Source organism: Metopolophium dirhodum, chromosome 6 (assembly GCF_019925205.1).
Source record: "Metopolophium dirhodum isolate CAU chromosome 6, ASM1992520v1, whole genome shotgun sequence".
Classification (NCBI taxonomy): Eukaryota; Metazoa; Arthropoda; class Insecta; order Hemiptera; family Aphididae; genus Metopolophium; species Metopolophium dirhodum.
In genome coordinates, this window is record NC_083565.1 from 28646281 (window position 1) to 28663431 (window position 17151).

At 27.6% G+C, this 17151-nt stretch overlaps 2 protein-coding genes across 2 annotated transcripts; one reads left to right on the forward strand and one right to left on the reverse strand.

Moving 5' to 3' along the window:
- Positions 1 to 5086: 5086 nt before the first annotated feature.
- LOC132946809 (uncharacterized) lies at positions 5087 to 8156 on the reverse strand. The gene is made up of 4 exons (XM_061016889.1): positions 8056 to 8156; positions 6206 to 6614; positions 6061 to 6139; positions 5087 to 5386 (listed from the first exon to the last, which is right to left on the reverse strand). The coding sequence occupies exons 2-4, from the start codon at positions 6607 to 6609 to the stop codon at positions 5381 to 5383; spliced, it is 489 nt and encodes a 162-aa protein (XP_060872872.1). The 5' UTR covers positions 6610 to 6614; positions 8056 to 8156; the 3' UTR covers positions 5087 to 5380.
- A 4243-nt stretch (positions 8157 to 12399) lies between these two features.
- LOC132947422 (uncharacterized) lies at positions 12400 to 15674 on the forward strand. The gene is made up of 4 exons (XM_061017699.1): positions 12400 to 12706; positions 14147 to 14555; positions 14622 to 14700; positions 15375 to 15674. The coding sequence occupies exons 2-4, from the start codon at positions 14152 to 14154 to the stop codon at positions 15378 to 15380; spliced, it is 489 nt and encodes a 162-aa protein (XP_060873682.1). The 5' UTR covers positions 12400 to 12706; positions 14147 to 14151; the 3' UTR covers positions 15381 to 15674.
- The last annotated feature ends 1477 nt before the right edge of the window (positions 15675 to 17151 follow it).

Here is a 17151-nt window from a genome sequence, read left to right on the forward strand (position 1 = left end):
GCATTAACCCACTTTTATTTTTTTAAAGTTATTCCATTATTTTTTTAATTTAATTCTTAAACTTAAGTTAAAATGTTGTAGAAGTAAGGTAATAAGTTTTTATATTGTTTCAATATTATTAAGATAAATATTATATAATGTACATATTATGTATAATAGCTTTATTCTTTAAAAATATGATTTTTGGCTTTCTTTATTAAGTAGTTTATTTTTATATATATTATTTGTGTGTGCATAATAATACTATATATATTATTCATAAATATTATTTATCGTTTTTAAATATATTTACTGTGTTTGAATATAAATTAGCTATATATAATAAGCTAATGAGATTTTTAATTTTATTTTAATTCTAAAGGTATTTAGATAATTTTTATTAAATATAATATACAAATTATATTTATAGTTTTCAAATAGACTTTTTGTTTGATCATAATTCATCTATCTTATAAGCTTGTATGTTTTTTTTTATTTTGCTTTAATTGAAAATTGAAAAGTAATTTATATATGTTATATGTGTGCATATTAATATTATCCATAAATTATGTTTTTGTCTTAAAATATATTTGTTGTTTGTTTTATTTATATAAATAAATTTAACTTTAAGAGTCGAGTAAAAATTATTAACTAGTATATTATTTTATATTCAATTTTTAAATTTGAAACACATTACTCTTTTTATAAATATGTGTTTCTTTGATAATTGAATATACCCAATTAAAGTTGTATAATGTATTTCAATGATTGAGTTATCTAACCCAATATTCCTACATAAAGTAAATTAATTAATACGAAATTCTTCAAATAATACAGCAGTTACAACAACAAATTAATTAAATAAATTATAACCTTGGACAACCAAAGGATTAGTGATCTCAATTATTAACAACCAATTTTCATGTATCTACAGTTATTCGTTATTGAATAACAACAAAATGAGAAAATCGCTAGATGAGAAATCGAGTGATTATGCAATGTTGTAAAAATAAAAACTTTAAACCTCATACAAATTTAATTTGACTTTCTTGTAGAAATTATTTTTCTGATAAAGTTAGACCTTTTTTTCCTTAATTTTTATGTTGTTCTTCCCGGGGCTTTTGAAAACTATTAGGAATTTTAAAATTTGACCTCCCGAAGTCCCGAATGCACCAACTAGATTCACTTTCCCATCGAACAATATACTGTTGAAGAAAATCGAAGCAGTTTTACTGCCCCAAACCGTGATGACACACACATCATTGTAAAATCAATACATTCATCGTTACACTCAGATTCTAAAACATGCAAATACATACAAATCCTACCCCTTTTCATAATAAATATGAAAAAAAGAACAGTTCACCAATCGTATATTATAATATTATGGCTGAGCACGTGCGGGAACTCTAAAATTCCAGCAGTCTTATGATGCCAATGAGGGTCGATCCGTGATTGACTGTACGCTTGGTTTTGCCGTCTATGGTAGGATCACCGCCACTGTTGAGCTTTAGTTACGCAGACAAGCAGTGAGTTTTCAATCAGCTGATCAATCACTCACGTGCAGTGTTCGGACTTATCTAGATAAATGTATCTAGATGAATATCTAGATAATTATTTGTTCATCTTTTATCTTATCTAGATAAATAGTTACAAGGTATCTAAACGTTCATCTTAGATAATTTTTTTACTCATCTAAATGAATTCATCTAGATACATTTTTTATTGATAAAAATCTCGAAATTGTACAATCGCATTTAAATATTTATACAGATTCTCAAACCAAGTTTATGGTTTATAAATAATGTAATTATTTTTATTTATATCATCATTATTATTATTATGTTCCTAGTGCCCAACTAAAATATACCTAAATTTAAAACCCATTTAAAAAAAAATTGTATCTTTTTTTTATCTAGATAAATAAAGTATTTATATTTATTTTTATCTAGATAAATATGAGTCAAGTTATCTTTTATCTCTATCTAGATACATTAGAGTTGCATTATCTTTATCTTTATCTAGATAAAAAACTACTTATCTAATCCGAACACTGCTCACGTGTAGTGTACGGCGTTGTAAAGATTGCCCTACTGGTGCCATATTACTGTATGACTGGAGATGGACGCCCACGTGTAAACGCAGGAATTCCTGCAATCTTATAGTCACTCCTTGGCAGATTGACAAGCTGAATTTAGCTTCCAATCGTAGAATCACGGCTACTATAAGGTTACCGTTATGGCACGGGCATGCAGTGAGTTTCATGTCCAAGCACCGCGAGTTTCCAGTCAACACCAGGTGCCACGACGTAGTAAAGATTGTCCCACCGGTGCCAGCTGCTATCCCCAAACCTCGGTCTGGTGGACCGTATAAAAGAGGTAAAAAATACATGACTTGTGGAATTACATGGTTTATGCTGAATTTGTTTTTTCCAGAGTTATTTACACTCGGAATAACATTGTCAACAATATTATAATTTGTTACCATTGAATTAAACATTGAATTTTAAAGCGTAGGTACCTAATGTTTTATGTTAGATACATGGTTATATTGAAAAAATTAAAATGAGATAATGTATCATTAAAGTGTGACTCAATGTTAGAACAATTAGCAGCAGGGAGAATGAAATGACCAAGTAATAAAATATCATAGCTATAGGATATTTGTTGCATACAAATTCTACATAATCAAAATATTCGTTAAAAACATTAATATTAGATCGAATTGGAATACCTATATATATACTGAGATTATAATAAGAGAGTTTTGTGGTAATTGGATGACAACAAATATTAATTCGTATAATTTAAGATGACTTTTATAAGATGAGGTTTATTCCGAGTATTTGAATGTGGCTTTAAAGTCGTAGATTACACGGCAAACAGCCATTATCAGTATTCGGAACGTTCACTAAAAATATGACCTCATTCAAGTCCACGTTCAGTCCTTAAACAAGGAACTCGTTCACGTTCACGCTCGTGTTTTTTTCATACAAACGCGTTCACGTTCACGTTTTTTTTAAAAAACTAACGCGTTCATTGAGTCGTTCATTTAATTTTTTTTGATGATCGTTAGCCTGCAGTCAAAATAAAAATTAAAAACCCATAAACATAATATATACGTATATTATACGACTCAACCAAAAAATAAAAATACGGTTTAGACTTTACAGCAAATACAATTTATAAAGTATCTGATTAATTTTTTATATCTGACACGTAATTTGAGTTACATTTTGATAAGGATTTCCTAGTGATAAAATTAAGCGAATACTAGGGTACATATTATGATAAACCGAATAGGTTTATTACAAATTCGTGGAAATCATAAAAGTATTGATGTTGTATGTCTAGCCGGGGAACTGGAATTTCACGTATCTACAGTCATTCGTTTTTTAATTACAATAAAATAAGAAAATTGTTACATGAGAAATCGAGTAAATATCAAATGTTGTAAAAATATAAATTTCAGACACTCATAAAAATTTAATTTAAGTTTCTTTTAGACATTTTTTTTTTGATAAAGGTAGACAAACTTATGAGTAATCTTATATTACATTTTCAAATCTTAGATTTAAAAAGAAAAATTTTTATGAATTCTCAACTCAAAATAGTTTGCTAATTTTCGTGATTTTTCAGAATTTTGTCAAAATTTGAACATTAAATGCTTATAAATAAAAACTGTGACTAAGGAATTTTAATTTTTTTCATCTGCCTTTGAAACAATAACCTAGGAGCCTTCTATTAAATTTTCAAGCTTTTTTACTCAACAGATAAAATTTTTTTGATATTTATAGAAAAAAAATGGAAACTGAAAATGTCCGTAAACAACTTAAAATAAGTCAAAATATTTGGAAAATGTTATGGCGTATAGAAAATGCTAATATAAACATTCAGTCAAAATTTCATGTCACTACGGTCATTTGTTTTAGAGTTACACCAAAAACCAAAATCGATTTTCTCGAAAACAGATTTTGCGTAAAAATTTCCGTTTTTCCTTAATTTTTCTTTTGTTTTTCACGTCGCTTGTGAAAACTACTGGGAGATTTTTGACCCCCTAAAGTACCAACTAGATTCACTTTCCTATCAGAAAAGTTACTATTGAAGAAAATCCAAGCACTTTTACTGTCCTAAAAGGTGATGACAGACACAAAAATAAAAAAAAATTAAAAAACGCGTGAACGTGCGTTCATGAACAACGTTCTTTCCAAACACTGGCCATTATACTAAAAAGTATTGGCGTATAAAGTATATAGGTACTAACTTTAATGGAAACACTTGTCTTAAACACATGGAAGTTATCTTCTATTGTTTTCTGTTAATAAAAAATTGTAACGATGAAATATTGTTAAAATAATTTTTTATTAAATGTATGTTTTGTTTTTAAATTTTCTAAAAAAAAAAAATCCAAAAGCATTAGAAGTTCTTGAGAAAATGAGTGTTTACCATGTGAAATACCATACTGTAGAGTGTAATTGTGTAAATAATACAATATTATACTAATAGCCACATTATATGCGCTAGATGTATAAGTATGACACATATTAAAAATACTTACTAAATTATATTTATTTCTTGTATTTATGTAATAAATTGTAACCGTTGTGAAACCCGTTACACAACTAACTATACACAATCCCAATACTATTTGATCAATAAAACCCTACACATAAACTATTATCTTGGACAACCAAAGGATTAGTGATCTCAATTAACAACAAACATGAAATGCCCAAATAAAAATATTAAGCACATTTGATTTCAATTTAAAAATTGAATATAGAAAATATAGAAATTTACTTACTATTTAAATAAATAGTAAAAAAACACATTATCAAAACCTTTTTAAAAAGTATAAATATAACCCCCTATTACTCCTATTCATAAGCACGGAGATAAACTACTGTGTAGTAACTATAGGCCAATCTCTTTATACTTAAGCTTATTAAAATAGGAACGAAAAAAGTATTAAACATAGAATTATAATATCATTTCTATATAATAACTCATTCTTTTCAAATATGCTTTTTCCACAATGTTAATACTAGACTTAGGAAAAATGTAAATATAAATATACCTAGATGTCATAAATCGTTTGGTATCAAAAGCTCATAAAATACTGTTATTATTCTTAATTAAAAATCAATATTAATCTTTTCAAAAAATTATTAAAATTTAACTATACCATATTAAAACTACTTCTAATGTCCAAATTATTATAAAGTAACATTATATTTTATTAGTTATTCAAAAGCTGTTATTTTGTTGATTTTGTTATTAATACTATTATTACATTATAATTAAAATTGTCTTTTATTCATTCTGTTCATTTTTTTTTTGTTGCTACTGTTGAGTTTGGATGTTCAACTGATGGTTGGTTTTATGTTGTTTCGCTGAGGTATTTATTCCTGTGAACATTCAAACAAAACCATTTTAAGGACCATAACAAATAGAAAAGGCGTATAATAATTTTTAAAATGAGAACCATTATTACTTATAGTATCTTAAAATATATTAACTTAAGGTTTCTGTATATTTTTAAAATTGTACATTTGAGGTAGGTAATAAAGGATAAAAAAATTACAATTTCAAGGAATAAACAGTAAATAAACTATTTTAAGGGTATAATTATATTTAAAATAATATATAACAATTTGATCATTTATCAGACTATTCAATAGTTGTGATTGAAAAATTACTATTGAATTACGTAAAAAGATAATTGATAGTTTGTTTAAAATTTCAAAACCCCAAAGCACAACAAATACAATTTAATTGTACTAGCCACTATTATATGATAGTTCTTAAAGTTTGTGACATAATAAATACAATTTATATTTAAAATTACATTATAAAAAATTACCACAAGTTTCAGCAAAATAAAAATTAATTTTTACTCGTGTATTTCTATATTCTGCACAATATATTATTGAACTGCGATTGTAAAAATCTAATAGAAATACAGAATACAATCTGAACATCTTTATAGAAAACGGGTATAATGTTTTTATTACAAATGTTAGTTAATCTAATATTTTTTTATTCCCTTAAATTTATCATTCAAATATTTGGATTTTATTACCTGGATTACTGTTTTTGTCACAGTTTTTTTTGATTTTTCATTATCTTTCTTTTTTGTATGACAACGTATTATATGGTAACTGAAGTATAAAGACATAAAAATAAATTAAGGATGTTTATTGGAAAAATTTTATTCATGAACGTACCGAAGGTCACCAAAGTCTTTAGATCGGAAACGACAAGAATGGCATTGGTATATTTGAATATTTGAAGGGTCTTGTCTCATTCTAGTTGCAGCATTACTTCCACTAGCACTAGAGGAATGTTCAGGCTGATCAGCAGGCAACATTCCGTATCCCTTTTGTGTTATGGTTAAAAAAGTATTTTTAACAAGTTTCAGATCATTTTCCAGCTTGTCCATATGAATGAAAAGGGATGTGCATTTCATGCACATGTAATCCGAAGGCGTGACAATAATAACAAATTCTTCTCCCATCAGTTCTCCAATCTTTTCTGGGTATGATACATAACTGTGTGGTGTAAAGCTTGAAGATATACGAGTTTTTTCCCCATATAATGTAACATCACAAAAAAAACAAAGAACTGGCATCGTATCTGAAAATAAAAAAAAAACATTTCTAATTATAAATATAATTCTGCACCCAGACTTTAATTTGAGTAAGAAAAATACATTTATTCTAAGTATATAATGCAAAGTATGCTATTAAGTAATACAAGGGTAATAATATAGCTACATTATTAATATAGTAGGTAAAATATAATATATTTTTATCAATTTTGGTCAAGTCAAGTTAAAACAAGATATGTTTTCTTTACAGTGAGGTACTTAATGTGTTAATACCTGTTTATAATTGTACAAAAAAAAAAAACATTTCAGAGTTGCAAGATATTCCTATAAAAGATTTTGTATATATAATATATAATATGTATATTATAATATTAATTGTATGACTCGTTGGCTAATTACATCATGTGCTGGAAATACTTTTTGTATAAATAGTTAGTAGCACATACTAGAGAATTTATGGAAGATTGCACTAGGGACCTTAATATTAAATTATTATTATGCCAAATTACATCATATACAATTATAATTATGTTAAGACACATTAACTACAGATAGAGTTTACTAATAAGTATCATTCATCACATAAACAACATATATAACAAAAGATTAGAAAACATTACTAATTTTATTTGGTAAACTATTATTTTAATTAAAATTTAGAAAATGAAGTCCCCACAAATGTTGTAGTGTGATGATGAACGGTACTGACTGAATTAAATTGGGACCAAGTCCATTCTCTCTGAGCAGTGGTGAAGTATTTAAAAATCAAGTAGACTATAAACACGACAATCTTCTGTCCGTATAAACTATACTAATAATTGATGTATTAGTCATACACAAATCACAGAAATGCAAAGATCACAACATTCAACAAGTAGAGTTGTTAGACAACAAATATTTTAACGGACAAGCAAGATAGATCTCAACCAAACGTTATGCTACACTCGAACACTGTATACCCACCGCGCAAGGGTATAATACAACGTTTAGGAATGCCATGGCATGCGCTGGCGTTTCGAAATTTGTTCGAATCAAAAATATAATGATAAATGCTGCGATAGATTTCCCTTCTCACTATTTCTCATAAATATAAGTTTTGAAGGTTAACCACTGACTTGAATACAACTATATAGGCAGGTATTTGCGTTTAACTTTATAAGATGAAACAAATTGTGAGTTTTTGAACTAGGTACCGACAATTGATTAAAAAACAATAACAATAATTGGGTGTGGGGCGAAGTTTAGATATCGCTGAAGCTCGAAAAGTGATGCGGGATAACGGTGGTCGGAAACAACATAAAAACATAGCAAGTATTTTTTTAGCGCAAAAATCACGTTGGACAGGGGGTTTTGACGTGGTGATATGGTATTCACACGTCTTTGTGGGTGTAAACAATAGATTTCAACAAGGTATAAAACAACGATATATCGACGAATGGTTTTAAATAAACATTTATTGTTACTTACCTCAGAGGAGTTCAGCATACGCAAATTAATAAAAATTAAAATCACTCAGAGAGTGATGCGACCGCAGACACAGTGAAAAGTGAAAACAATACAGTCTTGGTCAAGAATTTGCTTGCCACTATTTTAGTACAGAGTGTCCTGAATGAGTGTATTATATTATCGTATACAGTATCTGTTGGAAGCCTGTTGCTGGTACTCAGTAACCGGTAGATACGGTAACGGACGCCAGACGCAAGTTGTAAGCAACAGGCAACGAAAAATCCGCCACCATCCGCAATGAAAACCTACAGTAATATTCTTTAATCTATGCTGCAAACCCGGTGTTTAGCAATTTTTAATTAGTAAAATTTTATTTTATATTTAAAAATGATATTATTACGTATAATCGATAATGTGATAGTGTGATTGTGATACAATAATAATTGATAATAGACGAACATCGCTCGTCGTACGTTGTTCGGTGCGTACTGCGTAAGTATCAGAAAGTCGCTGGCATCCTACGATCTATTGTCGATTCGTTGCCACTCACAGATATATACCATAATACTAAATGCCCACGGAGTAAGATATATCTTAGTCTGTGTAGATGCCCGACTCAGAGACCATACTTGAAGCTAATCGTCCTATACTCTAAGCTGTAGGGTTGGGCAATGTTTACAAATCGATGTTATCAATCTTCTATCTATTAAATACTATAATATTGATAACAGATTGTAAACATTGCCCAACTTTTGGCTACAAAAACCCACACACGGTAGAATATAAATTCGGGCATCTTGAATAGTAGTATTAATCTGTGTTGCCACTTGCTGCTGTTTGATTGTCGTATAAAGTATATATTTTCACATTCTTCTATTTAAACAATTAAAAGTTTATACTAAACAAACGTGACGGATCCGCACTGCAAACTTAAAATACTATTCTTTAATCTATGCTGCAAACCCGATTTCTAGCGGTTGTTGATTAGTAAAGTATTATGTTATGACTTATGACAAAATAATTGAATGTGAAGATATTATAATATTTTAATATTGATTACTATTATAGTATTATTTATAATCACGGGCTATGATTAATAATTGATAATTGGTGAACATTTGACAGAGTTTATAGATAATATTATCTATAAACCTTGAACATTTGTTGTGTACTGCGTATCACAGAGTTGTTGACACGTCTACGTCTATCGTCGATTCGTGGCCACTTGTAAAGTATAAATTTTCACATTCATCTATTTAAACAATTAAAAGTTAATACTAATCCAAACCGACAGTGTGTGATGGTACGAATTTGCTTCTGTGCTTCTTGCCTTTAGAACGTAGCTAGTATATAGATACCATTAGTCTATAGTCCATTGTCCAAAAATAGAAATAAAAATAGAATAAATTGATACGTAAAATTATAATATTACATTCTTATTATTATTTATTAAAAGTAATACGTGACAGGCACAACCGCACAACTTTCAACTTAACAGTTTTCAAGACTTAACACTCAAGACACTCAAGATTACTTTACAAATAAAACAAAGAACTGGCATCGAATCTGAAAATAAAAAAATATTTCTAATTATAAATATAACTTCTGCAACCAGACTTTAATTTGAGTAAGAAAAATACATTTATTCAAAGTATATAATGCAAAGTATGCTGTTAAGTAATACAAGGGTGATTTTGACTACATTGTTAATATACTAGGTAAAATATAATATAATTTTATCAATTTTGGTCAAGTCAAGTTAAAACAAGAAATGTTTTTTTTACAGTGAGGTACTTAATGTGTTAATACCTGTTTATAGTTATACAAAAAAAAAAACATTTCAAAGTTGCAAAATATTCCTTAAAAATCGAGTAGATTATAAACACGACAATCTGCTGTAAATATATAACAAAAGATTAAAAAACATCACCAATTTTTTTTGGTGAACAATTATTTTAATTAAAATTTAGTGTTGTAGTGTGATGATGAACGGTACTGATTGAATTAAATCGGGACCAAGTCCATTCTCTCTGAGCAGTAGTGAAGTATTTAAAAATCAAGTAGACTATAAACACGACAATCTTCTGTCCGTAAAACCTATACTAATAATTGATGTATAAGTCATGAACAAATCATAAAAATGCAAAGATCACTACATTCAACAAGTAGAGTTGTTAGACAACAAATATTTTAACGGACAAGCAAGATAAATCTCAACCAAACACAAGTTAAGGTTTAAGATTAAAAAAAAATTCATTATGTATAGTGTACCCACGATAAATAGTAGGCCGTCGTGTAGGTTTTCATTCAAGATACCAACAATATTATCTGTTAAATGCGTTACACATATTTTTACGACATTCACTAAAACATGAACATTTGTTTAAAAACTTTTTTTTTTTGTAATTTAGGTGTTTAAAAACTTGTTACAATATTGTGACAACGATTTGTGGAACTAAATTATATAATTCAACAATAACTTTTTGCAATATTATTTTATTTAGGTTCAATATATGAAAATATATTTTTGAATATATTTTGTTAATTGTTTATTTTAAAGTTGCATAGGTTGCTTGTTTAGTTAATTATACTAAAATAAATTGTTGCTATATGAATATTGTCATCTGATAATTTATACTATATATAATTTAATTATTAAAATACGTGTAAATTTATAATTCTATACTTTATAACATATGCATACAATTATACAACTTTAATTAGGTGCAGTGTTGGGGGTAGTAACTTAACGCTTATTACAAATTACTGAAATGTAATTACTTTTTCAGTTACGCAGCAGTAATTTTATTATATTTTACTTAAAGTAGCGCAATTTTAACAATATTACTTTTTAAAAGTAATTTCTATGAATTATCGCACTAACGCGTTATTTTTCATGTTATTGAAATAAAAATTTTGAATGTATTACAAAAAAAAGCCGATAGGATATTCCGAAAAAATTAAAATCAATTATAATTATTTTCGATTCCGATAATAGTTAACAATATTATTTAACATTATTTAATATAGGAATACATTTTGTCACTTTAATCATGGAGAGAAAAAAGTTTGGTTTAAAAATAAAATGTAATTAACATAAATTATGATTTATGAATTTTCACTATATAGCCATTTAGGTGAGATGATTGTACATTTGTACATGCTACGTCTATTATCACTAGATCTATGATTATATATTATATTAATATATACATAATAATTTAATTCTATTAATTTAATATGGTTCAAAAGGAATAATAACTGTCATCAATGATAAAAAAGTATCGTTATTTGTAACGCACTTCATTATTAATGAAAATGTAATGTAAATTGATAAAAATAAGTTTACGCAAATGAAATTTAAATAAAAATATTTGAAGTAATGAGTAACGTTATTTCATTACATTTTAGAAGTAATTTACCCGACACTGATTAAGTTTTTATAAAAAGAGTTTTTCATTGTGTGTTTTATATTTAAAAAAATGAACATCAAATATACTAGTGTTAATAATTTTTAATCGTCTTTTAAAGTTATATTTGTTTATATAAATAATTCAAACAATAAATAATTTCAAAAAAATAATCACCAATTATCAATTAGGTATTAATCATAGTCCGTAATTATAAATAATAGTAATTAATATTAAAATATTATAATATCTTCACATTCAATTATTTTGTCATAAGTCATAACATAATACTTTACTAATCAACAACCGCTAGAAATCGGGTTTGCAGCATAGATTAAAGAATAGTATTTTAAGTTTGCAGTGCGGATCCGTCACGTTTGTTTAGTATAAACTTTTAATTGTTTAAATAGAAGAATGTGAAAATATATACTTTATACGACAATCAAACAGCAGCAAGTGGCAACACAGATTAATACTACTATTCAAGATGCCCGAATTTATATTCTACCGTGTGTGGGTTTTTGTAGCCAAAAGTTGGGCAATGTTTACAATCTGTTATCAATATTATAGTATTTAATAGATAGAAGATTGATAACATCGATTTGTAAACATTGCCCAACCCTACAGCTTAGAGTATAGGACGATTAGCTTCAAGTATGGTCTCTGAGTCGGGCATCTACACAGACTAAGATATATCTTACTCCGTGGGCATTTAGTATTATGGTATATATCTGTGAGTGGCAACGAATCGACAATAGATCGTAGGATGCCAGCGACTTTCTGATACTTACGCAGTACGCACCGAACAACGTACGACGAGCGATGTTCGTCTATTATCAATTATTATTGTATCACAATCACACTATCACATTATCGATTATACGTAATAATATCATTTTTAAATATAAAATAAAATTTTACTAATTAAAAATTGCTAAACACCGGGTTTGCAGCATAGATTAAAGAATATTACTGTAGGTTTTCATTGCGGATGGTGGCGGATTTTTCGTTGCCTGTTGCTTACAACTTGCGTCTGGCGTCCGTTACCGTATCTACCGGTTACTGAGTACCAGCAACAGGCTTCCAACAGATACTGTATACGATAATATAATACACTCATTCAGGACACTCTGTACTAAAATAGTGGCAAGCAAATTCTTGACCAAGACTGTATTGTTTTCACTTTTCACTGTGTCTGCGGTCGCATCACTCTCTGAGTGATTTTAATTTTTATTAATTTGCGTATGCTGAACTCCTCTGAGGTAAGTAACAATAAATGTTTATTTAAAACCATTCGTCGATATATCGTTGTTTTATACCTTGTTGAAATCTATTGTTTACACCCACAAAGACGTGTGAATACCATATCACCACGTCAAAACCCCCTGTCCAACGTGATTTTTGCGCTAAAAAAATACTTGCTATGTTTTTATGTTGTTTCCGACCACCGTTATCCCGCATCACTTTTCGAGCTTCAGCGATATCTAAACTTCGCCCCACACCCAATTATTGTTATTGTTTTTTAATCAATTGTCGGTACCTAGTTCAAAAACTCACAATTTGTTTCATCTTATAAAGTTAAACGCAAATACCTGCCTATATAGTTGTATTCAAGTCAGTGGTTAACCTTCAAAACTTATATTTATGAGAAATAGTGAGAAGGGAAATCTATCGCAGCATTTATCATTATATTTTTGATTCGAACAAATTTCGAAACGCCAGCGCATGCCATGGCATTCCTAAACGTTGTATTATACCCTTGCGCGGTGGGTATACAGTGTTCGAGTGTAGCATAACGTTTGGTTGAGATCTATCTTGCTTGTCCGTTAAAATATTTGTTGTCTAACAACTCTACTTGTTGAATGTTGTGATCTTTGCATTTCTGTGATTTGTGTATGACTAATACATCAATTATTAGTATAGTTTATACGGACAGAAGATTGTCGTGTTTATAGTCTACTTGATTTTTAAATACTTCACCACTGCTCAGAGAGAATGGACTTGGTCCCAATTTAATTCAGTCAGTACCGTTCATCATCACACTACAACATTTGTGGGGACTTCATTTTCTAAATTTTAATTAAAATAATAGTTTACCAAATAAAATTAGTAATGTTTTCTAATCTTTTGTTATATATGTTGTTTATGTGATGAATGATACTTATTAGTAAACTCTATCTGTAGTTAATGTGTCTTAACATAATTATAATTGTATATGATGTAATTTGGCATAATAATAATTTAATATTAAGGTCCCTAGTGCAATCTTCCATAAATTCTCTAGTATGTGCTACTAACTATTTATACAAAAAGTATTTCCAGCACATGATGTAATTAGCCAACGAGTCATACAATTAATATTATAATATACATATTATATATTATATATACAAAATCTTTTATAGGAATATCTTGCAACTCTGAAATGTTTTTTTTTTTGTACAATTATAAACAGGTATTAACACATTAAGTACCTCACTGTAAAGAAAACATATCTTGTTTTAACTTGACTTGACCAAAATTGATAAAAATATATTATATTTTACCTACTATATTAATAATGTAGCTATATTATTACCCTTGTATTACTTAATAGCATACTTTGCATTATATACTTAGAATAAATGTATTTTTCTTACTCAAATTAAAGTCTGGGTGCAGAATTATATTTATAATTAGAAATGTTTTTTTTTTATTTTCAGATACGATGCCAGTTCTTTGTTTTTTTTGTGATGTTACATTATATGGGGAAAAAACTCGTATATCTTCAAGCTTTACACCACACAGTTATGTATCATACCCAGAAAAGATTGGAGAACTGATGGGAGAAGAATTTGTTATTATTGTCACGCCTTCGGATTACATGTGCATGAAATGCACATCCCTTTTCATTCATATGGACAAGCTGGAAAATGATCTGAAACTTGTTAAAAATACTTTTTTAACCATAACACAAAAGGGATACGGAATGTTGCCTGCTGATCAGCCTGAACATTCCTCTAGTGCTAGTGGAAGTAATGCTGCAACTAGAATGAGACAAGACCCTTCAAATATTCAAATATACCAATGCCATTCTTGTCGTTTCCGATCTAAAGACTTTGGTGACCTTCGGTACGTTCATGAATAAAATTTTTCCAATAAACATCCTTAATTTATTTTTATGTCTTTATACTTCAGTTACCATATAATACGTTGTCATACAAAAAAGAAAGATAATGAAAAATCAAAAAAAACTGTGACAAAAACAGTAATCCAGGTAATAAAATCCAAATATTTGAATGATAAATTTAAGGGAATAAAAAAATATTAGATTAACTAACATTTGTAATAAAAACATTATACCCGTTTTCTATAAAGATGTTCAGATTGTATTCTGTATTTCTATTAGATTTTTACAATCGCAGTTCAATAATATATTGTGCAGAATATAGAAATACACGAGTAAAAATTAATTTTTATTTTGCTGAAACTTGTGGTAATTTTTTATAATGTAATTTTAAATATAAATTGTATTTATTATGTCACAAACTTTAAGAACTATCATATAATAGTGGCTAGTACAATTAAATTGTATTTGTTGTGCTTTGGGGTTTTGAAATTTTAAACAAACTATCAATTATCTTTTTACGTAATTCAATAGTAATTTTTCAATCACAACTATTGAATAGTCTGATAAATGATCAAATTGTTATATATTATTTTAAATATAATTATACCCTTAAAATAGTTTATTTACTGTTTATTCCTTGAAATTGTAATTTTTTTATCCTTTATTACCTACCTCAAATGTACAATTTTAAAAATATACAGAAACCTTAAGTTAATATATTTTAAGATACTATAAGTAATAATGGTTCTCATTTTAAAAATTATTATACGCCTTTTCTATTTGTTATGGTCCTTAAAATGGTTTTGTTTGAATGTTCACAGGAATAAATACCTCAGCGAAACAACATAAAACCAACCATCAGTTGAACATCCAAACTCAACAGTAGCAACAAAAAAAAAATGAACAGAATGAATAAAAGACAATTTTAATTATAATGTAATAATAGTATTAATAACAAAATCAACAAAATAACAGCTTTTGAATAACTAATAAAATATAATGTTACTTTATAATAATTTGGACATTAGAAGTAGTTTTAATATGGTATAGTTAAATTTTAATAATTTTTTGAAAAGATTAATATTGATTTTTAATTAAGAATAATAACAGTATTTTATGAGCTTTTGATACCAAACGATTTATGACATCTAGGTATATTTATATTTACATTTTTCCTAAGTCTAGTATTAACATTGTGGAAAAAGCATATTTGAAAAGAATGAGTTATTATATAGAAATGATATTATAATTCTATGTTTAATACTTTTTTCGTTCCTATTTTAATAAGCTTAAGTATAAAGAGATTGGCCTATAGTTACTACACAGTAGTTTATCTCCGTGCTTATGAATAGGAGTAATAGGGGGTTATATTTATACTTTTTAAAAAGGTTTTGATAATGTGTTTTTTTACTATTTATTTAAATAGTAAGTAAATTTCTATATTTTCTATATTCAATTTTTAAATTGAAATCAAATGTGCTTAATATTTTTATTTGGGCATTTCATGTTTGTTGTTAATTGAGATCACTAATCCTTTGGTTGTCCAAGATAATAGTTTATGTGTAGGGTTTTATTGATCAAATAGTATTGGGATTGTGTATAGTTAGTTGTGTAACGGGTTTCACAACGGTTACAATTTATTACATAAATACAAGAAATAAATATAATTTAGTAAGTATTTTTAATATGTGTCATACTTATACATCTAGCGCATATAATGTGGCTATTAGTATAATATTGTATTATTTACACAATTACACTCTACAGTATGGTATTTCACATGGTAAACACTCATTTTCTCAAGAACTTCTAATGCTTTTGGATTTTTTTTTTTAGAAAATTTAAAAACAAAACATACATTTAATAAAAAATTATTTTAACAATATTTCATCGTTACAATTTTTTATTAACAGAAAACAATAGAAGATAACTTCCATGTGTTTAAGACAAGTGTTTCCATTAAAGTTAGTACCTATATACTTTATACGCCAATACTTTTTAGTATAATGGCCAGTGTTTGGAAAGAACGTTGTTCATGAACGCACGTTCACGCGTTTTTTAATTTTTTTTTATTTTTGTGTCTGTCATCACCTTTTAGGACAGTAAAAGTGCTTGGATTTTCTTCAATAGTAACTTTTCTGATAGGAAAGTGAATCTAGTTGGTACTTTAGGGGGTCAAAAATCTCCCAGTAGTTTTCACAAGGGTTTCACGGTTACGGATGTCAAGTATGTTATTGACATCATCTTTTGATAGTTGTTTGGATTGATTTATTAAATTATTTTTTTTAGGAACAGACAATTATTATTATTATTATAATACATACTACCTACCTACCTTATCTACCTACCTACCTACCTATTAAAAATTTTAAAAGCATATGACATTTAATAAAAATGGTAGACAGCTTTCTCGAAGACCAGATAATTAATTATTAATTATGGTTTATGTATCGATTTTTAAATGAAAGATAAACTATTAATAATATAATTTTCTTCAATTCAATGATACTGAGCAAAGAATATTCAGTATATATTATAGTATATTATACAAACTTTTGTAACCAAGGAAAAAGTGAAATAAATTATCTTTTACTAAAA